Genomic DNA, 21,208 nt, shown 5'->3' on the forward strand with positions numbered 1-21,208 from the left:
TCTAGCTAAATGTAGTCTTGGAGAGTTTTTCTTCTTTCCAGTAAAGGAGCATAAATTCATATTTCATGGTTGAATTTTGCACAAAGTATTTCCCAAAGCTTTTTTAATATTTTTTCACCATTTGAAGAACAGATTGGAGAACCTGAAACAGCCTGTCTAGCCACTCAGCCTGGCACTGCTTAACAGGAGACGAGGAACACCAGAAAGCAGGACAATGCCCCACCATGTTCTCTCTTTGCTAAGTTTTGAAAGCAAAAGTATCCAAAGGGAGGTGAAAAACTGGGGAAAATTCTCCAGGCTCCACAGGGGATTTCATTTAAACACTATACTGAGATACTTGCAACTCTGCAGCTAAGACCACAAAAAAACCACAGGCCCGCCTGTGTGACTACCACATGTAGCCTTTGCAATTCATCATGAAAAGCAATGCTTCATAGCTTTTATCTTTCATTATTTAAAGCAGATTGTCACATGGCATGTCATATCCATCATTTTGTGCTCACTCTCAGACTCAAAAAGAGAACAGAAAATTTGAAACACACTCTGTGAATGCTTTAATATTCTTTCAAAGAAAGCAGGTTTTGTTTGAATCAATCTCAATTATTCTACCAGTTATTCCATGGGGAAAATATATACATCTTCGTCTAAGTAATTATGTGAAATTATCTGAATAGAAGGTGGAGAAAATCATTGCAAGGTTTTGGACAGATGTTTTACTAGTTTATATGTCCCATAAAAACTACATTTAAATGTTGATTTGGGAAAACAACATCTGCCCAGAACAAGCTGACATTTTTTCCTCTTTTTTCAGTTTTAACCAAGCATTGCCTGAGCAATCATTCATTAGGAGTAATAATATTTAATATAGTACTTCTTTTCCCCTAAAGAGTCTCAAAGTGAACTCTGTATAGTGGGGTCACTTCCACTGCTGACCTCAGGTATATGACTCCATGTGCTTAAATAACACAGCAGTGAAGAACCTTCAACAAGAAATACACAGAGTTGATAATTTTAAATTAAAAAATATCCGTACATGGAATTAATCATCTTAAGTCTTTGTTATAACATAGTCTGTAGAAACTCAACACTCCCTAGAGACAGATCATCTTGATTTGAACATATCAAGCAGAACTCAGATTAGGATTCTCTGGTGTGTCTCTCCTGTGCAGGTAGAAAACACCTTAATTTCTTACCAAAGGGGAGGAAGCATCCTCAGTCATACCCACAAGAGGACAAGCACACCTTTCAGACACACACAGACCTCTTCACCTGTGCTAAATCACTAGCTTAATTTCAGAAGAAAGAGAAAATCACTGCAATATTCATGTCTCTAAATTGGAGGCTCAGTGTAATACATGACAGGATTTTGTTTCTTTGCTGCCTAGATTCTCATCGGAGCAGTAATTGCCATGGGCTCAGCAGACCGAGATGGTCGTCTCCATCCTGGTGATGAGCTGGTGTATGTAGATGGGATTCCAGTGGCCGGCAAAACCCACCGATATGTGATTGATCTTATGCATAACGCTGCCCGAAACGGGCAGGTGAATCTTACTGTGAGGAGAAAGGTGCTACCCACGGGTGAGTGAAGGCTGGGAAAGGTGAAAGGAAAAATAGATCCCAATGCTGGCAGCACAAACCAGTGCTGTTTAAAAAAAAAATAGAGGAAATCAAAGTGAATGTTTGTGTCATTCTGAGGAAAGAATTATTGTAAATATGTGTCCCTTGTTCCTCTGACAAAAATACTGCAACTGAGTGTTGTTTCCTTCAGAAGTGGAAACATACTGGCAACCCTGGTGTGATCATCATAAGTGCTCTGGGTTTGTTCCATGCTGTCTTGGTCTGTGCTGTCTCCTTTTGTCCACTTTTGGGATTAAACATTCACCTAAATTAAAGCCATTTGAGCTATGTCAATAAGAGAAAGGCTCAAAGACTGTTAACTGTTCTAGGGCAGGAACTCATTTCACTCCTATATGTGTTAAAAGCCCATTTCTGGTCTCATTGATGTCATCTGGAATTTCCCACTGAACTGCAATGCAAGCTGGCGGAAAATCTTCTATAGGGCACAAGTGCTGAAATCTTCTGTCAAGCAGACATATTCAGAAAATGAACCTAAGCCACTATGAAGTATTTGTAGTAAATTAGATGTTTAGACTAGCTCAGTCTCAATTGCCGGAAAACATTGGAACCTTAAAAAATGCGTGTGGCAGCATCTATTAAAGCTTTAATGGGAGAATTTGATGACCTTCCATTAGAACCATTGCTTACTTGAGGAAAGAAGTTTATTTAAGGACTTTTTGGTGAGTACACTTGTCTGAGGTACCAGAAATGAGCAAAACCACATTCCCAGCCTGTCCTGTCTTCTGCCTGCCCATGCCCTAGATCCGCTGTCACTGCCTGCGCCGTTCCCCTTCGCTCCTGTGCCAAAAAGCCGCCCTCCCACTCACCTTCGTCTTCGCAGTCCCCCTCCCACTGCGGCACCGCAGCTCCCTGCCAGCCGTGCTCCTGCAGGACTGACTTTCTTCTGTTACTGACTCCAGAGTCCTCCAGCCAGAAAGGTGCCCCTGCGCCTGGTGCGACGCCCCCTCGCAGCTCCCCCAGCGCGAGGAAAATGGCCAATAACCAAGGTAATGATAGCAAGCCCTCGCCGTCAGCACCACTCCCGCGTCAGCCGCCGCACGCACTGCAGGCAGAGCTGGCACACAGCGGGTACCGGCCTTCGCTGCTGCTCATGAAATATTAAAGGCTCTACTAGCCACTCTGGGCTCCTGGTGCAGACAGTAAGCAAGCTGGTAAAACACCTGAAGTTATTCTTGGGCCTTGAGAGTGCCACACCAGGGAATGTGGCACATAGCTCATTAATGTTTAAGCATTGCAGGAGCTGAACAGGATTTTAATGTGGTGTGTTACAGCATAAACTTTGTGGAAAAATTTAAAACAATTGATGTTGGGTGTGACTGAAAAATGCTATGCTAATACATCAGGCCAATTGATTTCGTGGGAATTTCTCACTAGCATGAATGTATACAACAGAGGGATCTGGGGTTTTCCTTACCTGTCTGTAGCTGGTAAATGTATCTTAGCTTTCACCTGGAATTACCATTTTGTACATATACTTACCCAGATCTGGAAAAGAAAATCACAATTCATAAAATCTGGAAAACAATTTGATTAGGAAAATGTGATTTTTGGATTGAAATGCCATTTTGTCACAGGCAGGAGCAAAATATAATTTTTTTCTGATGAGTATCTATTGCACAGTTGACAGTCAAATAGCCACTTAAGCTTTTCCTCCTTTATCATTCTTTTCCTATATTTAATGGCATTTAATTGCATTCTTTCATGGCCAAGTCAGCTCTTGGTCATTCTACAGGGTAAGAGAATTTCCTTTCTGTTGCAGTCATACTGATATAAACAATATTCAGCTTTCTGAAACACGACAGCCAGAAAATGAGAACTGTCTTGTCACTGATGATGGCATTAGTTGCAGATTTGGTTCAATAACTCTTAGAGATTTTCAGGGGTATTATAATTGTTTGTTTTTCTTCCTCTTTATACTCTCTAATTACTTTATTTCATAGTTGCAGAAGAACTGCTAAAGAACACACATGACTGAGAAAACAACAGCTTGTCCTTGGATGCTATTTATTTTATTAATATATACACACACTGGAGATCTAATTTGCAAACTCTCTACCTGGGATGTATGTGTATATGTGGGAGCTCCTCATGTGTTCAGTAAAATTACTCTGCCACTTTTGTTGTTCCAAACAGAAAACATAATACATTTATCTGAAATTTCTGTATTAAAACTGTCAATAAATGCTGATTTGTGTAACCAACTTATATCGCAAAGAATATAAATCTTTTTTTCCCCATCTGGAAGTGTAAATTTACTGTTTTCAATTGCCAAAATGCTCACACTAAAAATGTGTAATCCCACAAGTTTTAACTTGTTTCCTGTTCTTGTTACTGTAAAGCAATACTAAAGTCTACATGGACTCCATTTTCACTTCTGCCCTTTTGAACTTGCTAAACATGAGCATCTCCAAACTCTTAAATGACCACTTCTTCTGCCATGACACCCACAGAAAAACTACTTGTAATGATTTTTCATTGTATAACAGCTCTGCTCTTTGAACATTTTTTGAACAAGCTAATCAACTTGTAAGAAGAACATTATGCAGCTAATCCTAATTACTCTGTTAGCTCCCTGCTTAAATTCTTGTAATCCAAACACAAATAATTTTTTATTGGATTAGACGGTCACATTTTCCTCTTGATGACAGATCTACCAGCAGACAAGGGAATAGCGCTTGGTAATGTTTTTAAAATCCAGATAGACACTGTTTCTTGCTGTCCTCTCTTGCAGCTAGCGTAGAAGTCAGTGTTCATGCTTGCTTTATCTGATTGCCCTTGAATGTTCTGCATAACTGTGTAGATTCCTGTCTCTCTGCATCTATTACAGCTCCTAGTTTAATACTCGGGCTAGTCTGGTCTGTAGACAGTCAGCTGTATTCACGTTGCATTAGCAAATGTGCTTGCATTAGCAAATGTAAGTCACAGAGCCACTGAGCAAGTCAGACGGTGACACTGGTGTGATTTATGTTGTAGGAGAACCCTGCCCAGAGAATGGCAGAAGCCCAGGCTCAGTGTCTACGCACCACAGTTCTCCAAGAAGTGACTACACGACTTATGCCAACAGTAATCACGCTGTCTCTGGCAGCACCGCTACTCCCCCCGAGGGCTTCGCATCCCACAGCCTGCAAACCAGCGACGTGGTCATCCATCGCAAGGAGAACGAAGGCTTTGGCTTCGTTATCATCAGCTCCCTCAACAGGCCCGAGTCTGGGTCCACAATAAGTAAGTAAATCATGTTTTTCAGTTCATATTTCTCTGAGTTTGCCCCAAATAAAAAAAAATTTAAACCACCAATAGTTAATTTAAACCTATCTGCTGATAATTTATCACTGCAGAGATTTTAACTAAAGATACTCTCAATGTTTATTCAGAGGCACTGCTTGTTTTGTCTTCAATAAAACCAAAGGTTATCCTGGCCTCTCGAGCCCTGTGCTTCCCACACTTCATTGACTTCTTTATCAGAGTAACAGAGGATTCACTCACAAAGTAGATTTTCTGTTATTATGTCTCAAAGAGACACTGTAAGTAACAGGTAGGGTTATGTGAATAAATTATTCTCCTACATGCAACTGAATTAGACTTTTTTTTAATAATCAAGATGAAGTTCAGCAAGTTGGAAAAAAGCTTAGATCACAGCAAACCCTATGACAACAGCTATCCAATTATGGGACTGCAGAAGCAAGTAGTAGTTAGGATAACTTGTTAGATGAAGCTGCAGAGAGGCTGACTTAACTGGGTGGAGTATAGACAGCATAAAATTACAGCTGAGTACCTTCTCTGTACTCATTAGTACTCAGGTGGCAAGATCTGCCCTCAATAATTATAGCTCATTTTCTGTTCAGAAAACTAATTTTCTCAGTGGGTCAATTTTATTGCTTTAATATAGACATCTGGTGCCACTTGAGCTGTCCTGGGTACATCCAGGGAGAGGTCAGACAGGTGTGACACAGGACCTACAGAAGACTCAAATCCAGGTAGTGGCAGCTGGAGCCACAGGGGCACCTTTGGGTATTTCCAATGACAATTAACCCAACTGAGCCCTCTGGAAGAAAGAAGCAAAAAAGGCTTTGTATTGAGACACAGCCTCACATCCCACCAAGTAATGCTAACTGCAACTGAAAAACCAAGAGAAGTGAGATTTATAATTTTGCAAGTTGAAGCCTAATAAAATGCTTTCCCTACACTAAAATATGTTTTGAAGGAACTGTTATTTTGCCTGAAACTGGTTCCTGACAAAATAAAATCACAATTTCAACTTCAAGGCCAAATATCACACTTCTAAATTCATACCTGAAAGGCAGCTAAGAGAGTACTGAAAAAAACCTTATCTCACGATAGCAAGTTACCTCAGAAAACTTTTTTGCAGTATTTCATGGTCATACAGTTATTAAAAAAGTTGCTTTTCATGCTACCTCAGCTGAATTTTAAAACTCCATGATTTCTGGAATTAATATTGTAACAAAATCATAGCTAATTAGCCTCTTGGGACTCTGAGTCTTCACATTACTGAATATAATAGCCAAAGAACTGGAAGTTATTTGCAGAAGATCGGAAAAGAAAAAAATAATCAATTGTGGTACATACATGTTAATCAGTTATGTCAGTCATGATTTTTTTCAAGAAAATTATTTTCTAGAGAGAATTTGTGGTTGGGGCAGATGGAGAGGGAAAGGGGAGAGGAAGAGAAAGAGAAAATGCTCAAGCAACCAAAAATTCTGTGACTGGAATAGTCTCTTGAAGACTACAGACCCAGGTTCAAGATCCTGCTTTGCCTCCTACCCTCCAACATGTTCTTTCAGTACTTTTCTTTCTCCACAAGCAACTGTGTAAGTTGTCATTTTTGACGCTCAGTTGAACATCTCCAATAGTAAAGGGAAATGACAGCCTGCTGTGGAAGCGACAGGATAATTTAATCAAATAATGGCCGCATTGAATTTCAGTGATCCCCAAAAGTACCAAATCCTAAGTTTACAAGAACAGTGAACAAAAAATTACATTTTCTGTAGACAGTGACAGAAAAGACAAGAAAATACCCTTCCTATATAAATTCTGTTACAAAACTGTAGTAGAAAAAAATATCCTGAAAATTACATCATCTGTCATCAGTAATGAAAACAATCTAAAAATTATTGACTCTTTCTAGAGGTTATTTTCTTTACTTAATATTTATTTGGCTGAAGTAATTTGAGCTTTATTAAGAGGAGCATAGCCAGTAGATTAAGGGAAATTATTATCCCCTTTTACTCAGCACTCACTGGCATCCATTCAGAATACAACACTTAAGTTTTGGGCCCTTTGGTAGAACAGGGAAACTCTCCTGAGGTACCTTCTATCTTGAAATAACACAAAATCCTTTTATTGAAATGCACAATCAGGGGTAGAAAGCATACCAACGGTAGAAAAATATCAAATGGATATAGGAAGTACAATGTCCAAAATATATGATACATCACTATCAAGATGTGAACCTGCACGGCACCATGCTAACACCTTGGTAGGTACTCCTTCTCATAGCAGCAATATGTTAATTGGGTGAAATATTGTGCTCTGGTTCCAGTGTCCCTTGTTTCAGAGGCAGTGCACTTGTTGCCAGCTCCTGTATCCCCTTGTGGAACAGAATGATGTTTTGCAGACATGCACACACAGAGTAATGTTAATGTTGTAATTGCAAAGCAATTCTGAAAAATTCAAAAAGGGCAAGATAGGTCAGAAAAGGGAGCATCACGTAGTGCCAGACACTTTTAGGAGGAGCAGCACCCAAGAAGTTGTCTCACTGGGAGCATCCTCAGGGCAAAGTGAAGAAGCATTTCTTTGATTTAAGAATGTTTATTTCAATAACTCTATTCCCTCCTCTACTTTCTTGCAAAAGCAAGACTTGAGGTCCTGGAAGAATAAGTATCATCACCACTTTTACTCAGAAAGGCAACTAATTATGCACTGAAAGTATTTTCCTTGTTGTTGAAATCGCACTTACAAACTGTATTTTACAGTCCAAGAGATTACAACAGCTCTTGTGGAGTTCAGGAGCAGGCACTTTGTGTCACTAGGTACATGTACTTCAAGAACTGCTAAAACTGAAGCAGTCATTCCAGCAAGGTTGCTCCTGGCTACAGAGCTGCAGGTTCATTAGTTTGCTGCTTTGCAGTTGGCCTGAAGCTGAAGGGGTTGCACAAAAGCTGACCTTCTGTTTGCCAGAAGAGTTTGCTCTGTCTGTGCAGCTGTAGGACCATCCCATGAAGTCACAGTAGCAGCGCTCCAGTTGAGTCTCAAATCCCTTTTCCACCTTCTGGTGGGGTGTGGGCTGCACTGCTCCCACGCAGCCTCTTAGGAGTGCTTCATGCTCCTTCTGACCTGAGAATGAGCCATGAAAGGCTCAGGAGCTCCCAGAATTAGAGATGAAACTCTTTTTCCAAGAGGTTTAGGGTCCTGGTCAGCTGGTTTGTTGTTACAGTTGGTTTATGGGCCTGCCTTTGCTGTGCAGAAATTTTTAAAATATTCAATGCTGTTTTTTTACTATTGATAGACACTGAGTGAGGGCAGACTACAGCCATAATTAGGAAACACACTATTTTTTCACATTTTGTGATGGGCAGCACTGTCATAGCTGTCAGTTTGATAAATTAACATTAAGTACTTTGGAGCCAGCCTTTAGATATGAATGTCATTTTTCCTTACTGATACTTGCTTAAACATCCAGTTGTTGTGGCACACTTATTTTCCTGTGACTATAATGGTAGAAATTTTGTTTCCCCTTTGTCAAAGCATTGCTTGGGATGTTCTCTAATCCAGCACAGGGGATTATCTTGAACTGAACTGTGGTTCTGATGTGGGGAGATCAGGAGTGGAAAATGAATGACAAGGATTGAATGAAGAGATTTTACAGAGCAAAGCAGGGGCATAGAAAAGGTCAACCATGCTTCAAAACTGTATCAGTAAAAGGAGATAAAGAGGATAAATAAAGAGCTGTGCTTGAGTGGTATATCCAGGAGCAAGTCATTTTGCCTAGTGCAGCACGCAGAGGATCTTGGAGTGCTAAGAGATTAAGAAAAGAAAATACACCTGTCCAGGCTCCTGACCTATTTCTAACAAAAGGATTAACTTCCACTGCCTCTAAAATATACTATTGTGCCTTCCCCCAGACCCTGTTCCAACATTAAAGAGGAATGTGGCTCTCATCCCTTCTCCACACATGAGAAATTACAGCTAAAATATTTAAATTTAAGAAATTAATCTACACTTTGCATTACATTTAGGGAAGTATTATTAGGGTATCAATATAATTTCAGTATCTGCACCCTATGGAAAAGCACTTACAGACTTCTGGAGGTGACCAGAATGAGATTTCTGTCCCAGAGTTTTATGGAGTACACTTGTCTCTGCCTACTTCATGTCTTCCTGATATTTTTACTTTTTGTGTTTGGTATGCAACTTCATCTAAAATAAGTACTTAAAATAAGTACTAAAATAAGTGATCCCCTGTAAATCTCTTTACATTGTAATTTTTTTAGAGAGAAAGCATGTGTTGTAAACAGACCTTCTTAACTTGCAACTTCCAATGAAATTGGAAAATTGGCAAGATTTCCAGGAATTTTACTGTAGCAGGTACTGTCAATTAGCACACTTATAAAGCATAAACAAACTAAAAATACAGGCCTAATCAACAAACAATTTTCAAAAAATTAGACTGTGCATACTTGCTATGATCTTACTCCTGCTTCACAAAAGAGGAGTTGTAGATTTAATTTGCCCCTACACTTCATGTGCCAGTGCCTGCTGGATTTTGAAAACATGATAAAACAGGGTCTAATGAAAGAAGTTTCTTTCAATTCTCAAAACATGCAGTCTTAACTAAAAAGCATAAATCCAAGATAAGCCTCTGCTGACTGCAGAAAACAGCGTTCTGAAGAAGTCCCGTTCAGCCCAGAGTTTCTTTAAACTCCTTACAGTTTAGAGATAAAAACCATTTTATTGATCAGTGATAATTGTGTGATCTGAGTTGTTTGTGCAGCAGTTTCACCTATGCTTTTCCTGGGTAAAATGGTGGTTAGGGACATAATTTTATGTGACCAATCTTCAAATTCTAAAGGATACAGAGCTTTGGAAATTAGGATGTCTGTCTACCCCACCTAGGACGTTTTTGGAGCATAGCAGTGAAAACCCACCCACAGTGTGCATCCCCCATGGAAGATATTTGAATCTGTGGGCAAGGAATCTGGATTCTAATTACTATGCAGCTGTGATACTCAGGTTTGAGCTGTTCTGCCTCTTCAGCTACAAAATCACACTTTCTAAGTATGTTTAAGAGATAGTAAAACTTGCAGCTGAAAGAAATTTCTATGTGATTTAGTTTCTCAAATCAACATAAGCAATTATCATAGTGAAATAACCTTAGGAGGTCAAAGAGGTTTTTAATATCATCAAAATACATTGCTGGAGTTTGCAGGTGTGAAATATTCAATTGTCTATTTGATATTTTTTGTGGATAAATAATGGAGGATCTTAACTGCATTACTCCCCTCTCTAGATGATTTCTGTCCTCCAGCGTATTTCTGAATACATTATTTGGACCTACAGGTGTTGCTCATGTGTTTTCAAAGAACAATCACTGTGAGTTTTATTAGCACAAACCCATCAAGTGAACCAAGGTTTTTCTAATAATTCCACAGGGCCCACTTTGCTTTCATTAGAAGCGTGAATTAAAATCTATAAGTTCCATTATTTTTTCTTAGATCTTCAGCTTTCCAAGGTATGTGCACTCATTCCCATTTAGCTTCTTATGCCTGTGCTATGCAAGTAAATTGCTCCATGTCAGCACTAAATGGGATGTTTCCATTCATAGATTCATTAATCTTATAAAGAAAAGGGATTATTTTCACATGCAGGTATGCAGCATGCCACAGATTTCTATTTTCCAAATAAGTGTCACATAAAATATCCCATCAATATCAGGAAAAAATGTTTTAGCCCTGATGGAAAGTCCCCCATATTCAAGCTTTCAAAAATTTAGATTTTTTTCCATAGCCATGAAATTACAGGTGTTTATATTTAATATATTCTTTCAATTAAAATCCGTTATGCTGGAGCCTGCTGATTGAATGAAAACTCATTCATGTTTAGAGAATGGAGAATATAATAAATATTCATTTGATCACTGTGTAACATTGAAAAGGACAGCAGGCTCAGGAAGGCTCATTTGCTTGGCTTACTGTCTCTATCTGTTAACATTAGAAAACATTGCAAGACTTTATCTGCCAGAGGGTTTTAATAGATAAAGTAGAGGTTAGATTTTTTTTCCCTTAACTGATAGTTTTTGACATTTAGCTACTATATAGAGGGGAAATCTGGAAAGTTGCTGTCTAAAAAACATAGTCTCAACATTTGTATCTAGAAGGACTGAATAGATGTAAAAAAATACTGGTGTAAATCAGAAAAGCCTTACATATGGTAATGTTTTCTTAGCATCCACTCTTTTTGGCTTGTGGGTCTTTCAAATGAAGAGAAATTATTTTCATATTAAAAAAAGCAAGAGGCTGAGAGATACATCAGTCTTGTTGAACTTATTCATCAGTGGTTTGTGTGAAAGGACAGAGAGTACCTTCAGCAAGTTAGCTGATGTTACAAAACTGAAAGCTCTGCTGGTCAGACCTGGGCAGTCTGGAGAGCCGTGGGGACAGGAACTTAATGAAATTCAAACAGGCAAATGCAAGATTCTGCGTTGAGGGAGAAATAAACTCAGGCACCAGCACAGGCTGGGGTTGACTTGTGGCAAGCAGCTCTGTGGAGATGGACCTGGGGGTCCTGCTGGACAACAAGCTGCCCATGAGCTGGCACCGTGTCCTTGTGGCCAGGAAATATAGTGGTGTCCTGAGGGGCATTAGGAAGAGCATTGCCAGCAGGTCGAGGGAGGTGATCCTGTCCCTCCACTCAACCCTAGCAAGGCCACATCTGGGGTGCTGTGTCCACTTCTGGACTCCTCAGTCATAAAAGACATGAAACGACTGGGGAGGCCCCAGGGAAGCACTAAGAGGGTGATGAGGGAACAAGAACATCTCTCTTAGAGGAAAGGCTGAGAGAGCTGGGCCTGTTCTGCCTTGAGAAGAGGTGGCTGACAGGGGCTCTTACCATTGCATACAAATGTCTCAAGGGTGGGTGTCAAGAGAGTAGAACCAAACAATGGGCATTTGGAACAAACTGAAACATAGAAAGTTCATTCTGAAAATCTTCTTTCCTCTGAGGGTGACTGTACACTGGACCATGCCCCCAAAAGATGGTGAAGTCTCCTTCTCTGGAGATATTCAAAACCCATATGACTCAATCCTGTGCAATTTGCTCTGAGTGAACCTGCTTTAGCAGGAGGTTGAGCTATGTGATCTCCAGAGGTCCCTTCAAGCACCCTCCTGTGTTTCTGTGGTGATACATGGTGTTAGAAGCAGTATCTGTATTCAGCAACTGCTCTGGGTTTGCATACAGCTGACCCAAGCATACGGACGCTCAGGTATAATGACACAAAATTTGTTCTCTGTTCTGGTGGTAAGGGCATGCAGGTGTGGCAAGAATATTAATTTGATTCATGGAGAGCAAAGTGGGTGATTTTAATCAAATAAAAATATTAATATAGAGAAAAATGTAAGTTTCTGAAAGGAGACCTTATCCACTTTCTAAATGCAAAGATCTCCTTTGAATCATTTTGTCTTTTGCTTTTTTAATTTAATTTCTCTTTAACGAGCAAAGAGCTGATCATTGCACAATTAAATACAAACTGGGAAAGCCTCAGCTGCTACATGCCAACTCTGGTTCAGTTTGTGTTGTAATGCTGTAAATACCTGAGCGAGATTTAGGAGGACAGATTAATGACTTCAAATATCATAGAAGCTTTGGTGGTCTCAGGATTCAAATCTTCCCCAAGTCATGAAATTTTGAAAAATACACTGCAGAAAAGTTACATTCCATTGTAAGATCTTTTGTTAGGTAAGGTTTCTGCAGCATGGCTACTCTCTGCTAGATTATTTTGGGTCTAGGATTATGCCTTCTGTCTTGGAAGGATTCATTTTATCTTAAGGTAGATATCCAACTATATCACTCCTGAGTATCACATTTTGCATGACTTGATAGTACTGGAGAAAAAGACCCTCTATGTCTGTTTTGAAGTCCTGTGTGGCCTGTATACATATAAATTCATTCTTACTAATTTCCCATATTTTCAACTGTTAAAAATATGTATTAATACATAACCTAACCCTAACCCTAATCCTTGTTTACAGTAACTGTTCCCTTGCAGTCTCATTCATTGTGTAGCCTGAGAGAAGCAAGAAATGAATTGTTCTGCAAAAGGGCAGCTTGTTTTCTACATTCACTTTTAGCAAAATCAATTGGTTTCTTGAAAAAAAAGTCACAAATCCAAGTCTTTCAGTATAGCCTGCAGCTAATATTAAATGCTGCTCAGGTAACTCAGTGTTTTGAAATAAGTGGATCAGATTCTCTGCAAAGTCTCATCCAGGCACATGTTGCCACTCTTCAATATATACATATGTTTGGAGAACAGCTTGTGGTGAATTGTTAAAAGCAGCATGAATAGTTTAGTAAAAATTTTTAAGGATGATAGGAAACATTTATCACTAGTCAGGCAATTTGGGACTTCTTTTAAAGGTTACATCATTAAATGCTCTGCTCAGATAAAAATAAGACACTGAAGATGCAATTTAAGACAAAAAAAAAAAAAAGGATTGTAAATTAAAAAAACCCTATTTAGATGCCAGACATGGGAGATTTCTTTCCAAGAAGAGAGCTGCCTTGGTCTTTCCTACGGGGAAAGACAAGTAGCCACAGAGCTCCTTGCTGTCCCTTTGCTGTGACCAGCAGCAGAGTAGACAGCACCTACAGCAGACAAGACCTTTCCCAGGCATTGTGTCAACTTTCCCAGACAAGGTTTTCTGATTTAATCAGCAATGTGTCCACCCCACCACCACTGATCGAATCCCTATTTGAATAATTTTATTCTTCTGCCCCTCCAGAAGGTTGCCCCAAATTATCTTTTGCAAGGTGCAAACAATGAGTTCATGGACAGCTCCTTTGAGCAGAGGTTTTTTTCTGCTTCTGACTTCCATGCTTCCCTTCTCTGAATCTTTGTGAGTTCATTGCTATGATTTTTGAGATGAGGATACTGAAACGATCAGCAATACTCAGACTTTAGGGGCACAGCAGTAACTAGCAATAGTTTGTTTCGCTTGTTACTCTTTTACAACTCTTTTACAACATATTGACTGTTTTAGCGACTTTTTGTTTTTAGAGAAGTAGGCACACATTTCAAGGTCTCTTGAGTGATAATAATTAATTTAGGGCTCATCTCTTCTTAATCTTAGGTAGGGTTATTTTTTCCTTACTTGCATCATCTTGCATTTCTTTTCATGAGATCCTGTCTGCCACCTCAGTCAACCCACTCCCCATTGACAGTTTACAGATCTTCCACACTTGTTTTAGATGTGACCATTCTGAACAATAAAAATTATCCATTATGGAAATTCACAGTTAATTTCTACCTTTGCTCCTTAGCTTTTACCAAATTAATCTCCTATGTGAGTAGTTCCTTCTTATCCCTTCAAAGTAAGTATTTCACCACCAAAGGCTCTCTCTAAAAATTGAAAGTTTTCTAACATATTTTAACATGGTTGTTTTTTGTGAACAACCTACACATCAGATAATCTGCATCCCTTAGAAGAATTCATGCTTGTAAAAAAAAGCCCTAAATAAATCCTCCCTTCTCAAGGAAGCATTTGGGACCATGGCAGCCAGGATATTGTGGCTTAGGAGGGCTCTCAGGCAGAGTTCCACTGGGAAGAGAAGCAAAGAACAGAAACTCCCCAAGATAATATTACTGGGAGGGAGGGAGCCAGAAGATAAACATCACCTCATATTATCTAGAAATGTGCATGAACCGGTTTCTGCTGCTGTGGCCATGAGCTCCTCTTGTAAGTCCCTAGATTTGCCCATAAAACCCTATAGAGCATAACAGTGTAACCTTGAATCCAACAGAGATTCAGATTCTTTCTGCAAAATTTTCCTGTACCCTACTTTGCAGCAAGATCAAATGGCAACATATGGCACCAATACAACCTGAGAAGAGGAGCATTAAATCCACAAATAGCAAAGTGGAATAGAAGAGGTACCTTGACAGACACAAGTTTTTTTCTGGTCACCCACTGTTGATCTTTTCATAACACAACAGAATAAAGGGAGTTCAGGGATACCAAAATATTTAGAGTAGGTACCTTTATCAGGAAGCTGAGGACCATTAGGCTTAAAGGGAAGAAGAAAAGAACATCAAGTTCCTCCTCTTTCTCCCTCCCTTCCCTTGTCTCAGGATTTGGATCTGAACTAGACTCTCGTGGCTCTCCCACCTCCAGCTTAAATTTCAGCAGACATCTCAAACATGCAGACATCTGCTCTATTCACTTGTCAGGTACAAGAAGTCCAACAAAAAAATTTTCTGCCTAATTAATAGGACTTCCCACCCCCCACCCTCCCACACCACTTACTACTGAAATGATGTCTCTACTTAAATATTTAGGCTAGCAAAAACATCTTTAGGTTTAGAAATGGCAAGCATGGAAGTTTTAGTTGTGGTGTCTCTACCATATTTCCCCTTCTTTCTTACTACCAAAATTCTTACTTTTTTACATAAGACAGTCTCATTTTCAGATCTCCACTAATATACAGTAAAGACATGACAATTTCAGACAGATCTTTTATTACATATGCCAGAAACAGACATATTTAAATGTTAGTTTAAGTGATTATTGGTGATGCTTTAAGAACAGATTTGATGAAAAAAGCTCTTTGTAAACATAAACTGTTTAAGAGTCAAGTTGATCATTTATTTGCTCACTGAAATGTATGCATGGCAGTTATATGTCTGCATTAAGGGCAAAATAAACACAATTTTTTGTAGAAAGTGTGGCTATACATATTTAGTATATTTTAAAAGATAGAAATGTTTAGACATTGTGACACAAATTAGGTGCTTATTTCCTAAGCAACAATTCCTTTCTGAAGTACATTAGTTGTGTCTGTATTAGTAAAGTTGCGTTTTAATTTATTATTCATGCCTGGACCATAGTGGTAAAGAAGCATGCAGTTTGATTATGGCTTGCACTTCAGAGTACTCACTTATATTTTCAGTGTTCCAAAATTTAATTTTAACACTGTAAACACCACTTACATCCATACTAGAAACAAAAGTCACTTTGAGGTATGTCTATTGTGATTTTATATCAGATGTGCAGCCTGTGTTAGTCACCAAAACCTTCAGTAAATGTTATCAGGGTGCTGAGAAATTTCTTCTGTAGCAATGTATTCTGAAGACATCTCCTGTTAGAGCTTTGGTTTATATAACCATTGATAGCTTAGATATTTCCCAAAAAGTGTTTGAACCATCTTTTCTTTCATTTTTCCAAGTTCTCTGTAGATAATTAAATGTTAAGGTTGTATTATTTTTGAAAAAAGAAACACACTGGTTTTAAACACCAGTTTAAATGTGGATAGTGAGGCTGAGCTGCTTTGTGCTTTTTTCCAGAACTGAAGTGTGGGACTGCAGAGGAATACTCAAACACCATTAGGATATTAATAGACTATATAGTCATTTAATTGTGATAAGCATATTTATGAGTAGTTGAGAGAAAGAAAAATAGCATGCTCTTTGGGGAGCCTAGAGAAAATACTCAGCTATAGCGTATGCATTTAGTTAAAAACCAGAAGATAATAGAGTAGAAACACTGTTCAAAAAATCGAAAACAATATTTATGAAATTCAATAGAAAATGAGGGAAGAGATTGAACAAGAGCATGGATGGAGTAAACAGAAAGGTGAAGAACCACAGAGAAGAGCAAAAGAAGAAGATTTATTCTGCAATGTTTTGAGAAGACAGCTGAAATGTTTTGATTTAGTACATGTCTATGTACTCATAGCTGTCAATTAAATTCTAGTTATTTATTATTAATTCCTAATTAGCTGCACATCTCAATAAATCTTCAGTATTATTTCTACTTATCAAAAACACATTTGAATGGAGGAGATAAAATTCATGTACCCTAGGCATTTTCAGTAACAATTTTTTGTATATAAAATAAATAATATTTTTGGTGCCTCTATTGCAACATACAAATAAAGAAATTCTGTAAACTAGGAGGTGGGAGACAATTTATGACTGCTACTTATTGTATAAATTTATCCCCTTTCCCTATTTTCATGCCTTATTGTTTTCCTGATCTGCTTATTAGGTTGTTTCATGCCAGGTTTGAAAAATAGCTGAATTATAAACTTATTTTGGACTTAATATGTATAGGCCATGTGTATATATGCACCTGGATTCTGATTTTTTAGTGAAAAAACACAGCACTGTGTTACTGCAAATGACATCGCATAAGAATTTATATTCTTATATGCTTTTACACAAGCTGCTATTTAATTCGTATAGAACTTCCTTCAAAAATGAACTCATTTTCTTTCATTTGTGAACATCACCACTTGTTTCAGCACATGTTAACTGTGTCTATTGTCTCTTGTCTAGCTGTACCCCATAAAATAGGGCGGATAATTGATGGAAGCCCTGCGGATCGCTGTGCAAAACTTAAAGTTGGAGACCGGATCTTAGCTGTGAATGGCCAGTCTATTATTAACATGCCTCATGCAGATATTGTGAAGCTAATTAAAGATGCAGGTCTCAGTGTAACTCTTCGCATCATTCCTCAGGAGGGTAAGTCAACGGCCCTTAAAGACAGGAAGAAAATTTTAAGTAGCCTCCAATTAGCTTACATTATGTCACCACTTGAAAGAGCATCTTTTGTTCTCTTTCCTCCGCTGTAACGTGCAGCACACCAGAGTTATGAGCTTAGAACTAGCTCAGATAGGATCTGAATTCATGAAAAGGTTTCAAGTTATGAAAGGGGCATTTAAAGCAAACCTGGAGAAACCAGCAAGAGAAAGAGGATGTTACGGTCTTTTGCAAGAATTGTCTTCTACATGGAAAAGCACTCTACAAGAGAGCCAAGTTTTGAGTTCATTCCCTTATATCTTGCTATAAGCCAAGCCAAAGTTTGACAAAGTGATTCACAAGAGACTGCAATGGCTGTCACCAGGCATGTTCAGCTACCAGCTACATGTGACAAAAAGTGATGTGAAGGAAGAGTTCAGATTTGGCAGTTTCCTCCATCACTATCACATAGTGATACATCACTGTAAATGCACAAGGCAGGAAATAACTGAACCCTGAATTATCTCATTTCTAGGGTGAGGATAAGGGGATAGACTCATTATTCTGGTCATTGCTCCACATCTAATCAGTGAAGATCTTTTGATGTTGGTTCCCTGAGGTTTGGCGTTGATTTCAGGGCGTTTTTTAGTTTAACAATGTGCTGTACTGCTGCATGAATTGTACCACATTAATGAGACCATGCCTTTATATCTCAGCAACAAATACCAGTAGAGCTGGGAATGACACACAGAAAGTAATGGAATTACTTAATGATCCATGGCCCAGTTAGACGACCTTCACCTTATGCTGCTGCATCCAGCAAGGGGACAGGGAAATAGCCTGACACTGGTCACAGACTGCAACTCAAGGAACTCATCTACTTTGCTAAATTAATTCAGTGAAGGGAAAAACACAAACGTACACAAATTTAGAATTCACATCAATTAGCGCTCATGTAATTACTGGAGGTTAGCTGTGCAGGCATCTAAAACAAGTGTGATGCTTCATACAGTCCGTTAAGTTTGTTTAAACCTCTCTGGTACCCAGGTTAAATAACATCATTAATAGTTTAGTGTTAGAGATGGATACATTAAATTATAAAAAAAGAAGAGATGCAGCTGAGTTGCAGTACTACAAGATGTTCTCAGGTGCTAGTGGTGAGAAATTATCTGTGCCAAGGCACAGCTTCCCTGTGTGACTGTGTGACATTGGACACCTCATTTGCCTTCTGATATTAGCTTCTCAGCTTAGAAAAATTGGTAAAAAATCTAATACCTCTGTAATATACTTTCAGGTAAAAAATACCATATAAATGCAAAGCAGTTTTAGAAGCAGCTCATGATTTGACCAGTTCATCCATAGTTATGAGAGTAATGTAGAAATGAGGGACAACATTTCCAATCTTCCTCGCTAAAGCTTGCAATACAAAAGAGACTCACAGATGCAAAATGGGCAATTGCAGCCTTAAGCATAGTAATTACACAGACAAGTATTGCTTATGCCTGTATGAGGAGTGTTTTAAGTGCAAATATACAAGCTTTTTTTGACAATTAATCCTAAATTGAAAATATTTTCAATAAAGTAGGCAAAATTTTTATAATAATTGTGAGCATAAATTAGATAAGTAGAGAATATGCACCCACAGGGGAAAACTCACACGTTAAAAGTTTAAAAATAAACCACATAAAAGTTAAAACTAGATTGAAATGTAAAAATAGGTAAGATCTGTATCGTGTGTTGCTATTTCTGTTAAGGGTGCTCAGCCATATGTGTGTCCATTTTGGTTTTTTTGCACCATGCCACACTGGCCTCACTCCTTCTGTTGCAAGCAGGAATAAAAAAACATATTTGCCTTTGCTGTTGATAATGCAGGAACTTCTGTGGTGCTCTGTCCTCCTGTAGGCAGAGTCTTTCTCATTTATGACTCCTAATAGGTAAATGGTGAACAGGACTGTGCTATTGTGTTGGAAAAAAATATATTTGATATGAGCTTAGTACCAAATGTGTCTCCCCCCAAGTCCAGCAGGAAGCCTGAATGAAGATTGGCATCTTTTATTTATAGCAAAGCAACAAAACCATATTTCCTATGCCAATCTCTCTGTCTTTTTGAATTTTGTGTTGTTTGGAAAGAATGATTCTGTTTTTCTGCACTGTTTCTATGTGGAACCTTAGTTACTTGACATAATGCAGTGAAATAAAATGTCGGTTTAAATGGTTAGTCAGAATTTATTGAGATTGGGTTTACTGTTCACAGTTCCCAAAAATTTAAAGACAGGAAACTCTTGATGAGCTCAAAGACAGCAGGAACTAATGTAAGGACACCAGAGTTTTAGCTTTTGTGACAGGTCTGTCATCCCAAACAACGGAGAAAGCAGTAAAATGTTCATTCTCTCAAAATGTTTTTTTTTTTTTTTCTAAATGGAAAACATTTCAAATATCTTGTAGTTGTGCTAAGGCACGTGAAGGACAGGGAGGTGATTAAGGACAGCCAGTACAGCTTTACCAAGAATAAGTCCTGCCTGACTAACCTAGTGGCCTTCTACAATAGAGTAATTATATCAGTGGACAACAATGGACAAGGGAGGAGATATAGATCTCACCTCTCTGGACCTCTGTAAGGCCTTTGCTATGGTACCCCACAGCATCCTTCTCTCTAAAGTGGAGAGAGATGAATTTAATGAGGGGACTGTTCAATGGATGCGCAGGTTGAGGGAGGTGATTCTGCCCCTCTTCTGCGCTCTCATGAGACCCAACCTGGAGTTCTGAATCCAGCTGTGGGGTCCTCTGGACCTGTTGGAAGCAGTCCAAAGGAGGGTCATGAAGATGATCAGAGGGCTGGAACGTCTCTCCTATGAGGAGAGGCTGAGTGAATTGGTGTTGTTCAGCCTGGAGAAGACAAGGCTCCGAGGAGACCTTATTCTGACCTTCCAGTACTTAAAGGAGGCTTGTAAGAAACATGAGCATAGACTTTTTAGCAGGGTCTGTTGTGATAGGACAAGTGGTATTACAGCTTTGAACTAAAAAAGGGTAGATTCAGACAGCTATAGAAAAGAGATTTTTCTTTTTTTATGATGAGGGTAACGAAACACTAGAACAAGTTGCCCGGAGAGGTGGTAGATGCCCCATCCTGGCATTCCTGTCAAAATTCAAGCCCAAGTTGGACAGGTCTCTGTGAAGCTTGGTCTTGTTGAAGATATCCCTGTTCATTGCAGGGGGGTTAGACTAAACAGTCTTTAAGTGTCATTCCAACCCAAGCTATTCTGTGACTCTATGATTCTATCATTCCATCATTCTGTGATCAGTAATTCTATGCTTTAAAAGAATATGTGAAACAGGGAAGCAATTACCCTTGTTCAATTGTGTTTTAAATAATGACAGTGTCAACCAGAATTATAGAAGTCACCAAGATTTCGGATCCCACAGACTATCAAGAGGAGACCATCAGGTTCAAATGTGTTAAAATCTAATTATAACCTGAGAGAGTAAAAGCAACAAAGCATAAATTTGCAGATGTAGCGTGTGACCAAAAATTATTATTGTGCACCTTTGCCCTTTATTAAATGCTGCACTGTGACAAGTCTTTAATCTCTATCTCCCCATTATGCAGAGCTGAACAGCCCAGCCTCGGCCCCCAGCTCGGAGAAGCAGAGCCCCATGGCCCAGCAGCACAGCCCCATGGCGCAGCAGAGTCCCCTGGCGCAGCAGAGCCCCGTCGCCCAGCACAGCCCCGTGGCCCAGCCTCCGCCTCCACAGCCCCTCCAGCCACAGGGACACGAGAACAGGTTTTGCATTTTCTCAATGTTTTTTTTTTTCCTCTTGTATGTT

At 39.0% G+C, this 21,208-nt stretch overlaps 1 protein-coding gene across 12 annotated transcripts in view; it reads left to right on the forward strand.

The window, feature by feature from the left end:
* MAGI2 (membrane associated guanylate kinase, WW and PDZ domain containing 2) overlaps positions 1 to 21,208 on the forward strand; it is a 709,198-nt gene that overhangs the window by 642,887 nt on the left and 45,103 nt on the right. For 9 of the 12 annotated variants that reach the window (XM_068189600.1, XM_068189602.1, XM_068189598.1 and 6 more), the window contains 5 exons: positions 1,386 to 1,578; positions 2,538 to 2,624; positions 4,612 to 4,860; positions 17,201 to 17,386; positions 20,991 to 21,165. In XM_068189600.1, the coding sequence (XP_068045701.1) occupies positions 1,386 to 1,578; positions 2,538 to 2,624; positions 4,612 to 4,860; positions 17,201 to 17,386; positions 20,991 to 21,165 (890 nt within the window). The remainder of the gene's footprint in view (positions 1 to 1,385; positions 1,579 to 2,537; positions 2,625 to 4,611; positions 4,861 to 17,200; positions 17,387 to 20,990; positions 21,166 to 21,208) is intronic. The other 3 variants (XM_068189601.1, XM_068189604.1, XM_068189594.1) reach the window with 1 other exon arrangement.

This window comes from Anomalospiza imberbis, chromosome 5 (assembly GCF_031753505.1).
Source record: "Anomalospiza imberbis isolate Cuckoo-Finch-1a 21T00152 chromosome 5, ASM3175350v1, whole genome shotgun sequence".
In the NCBI taxonomy this organism is placed as follows: Eukaryota; Metazoa; Chordata; class Aves; order Passeriformes; family Viduidae; genus Anomalospiza; species Anomalospiza imberbis.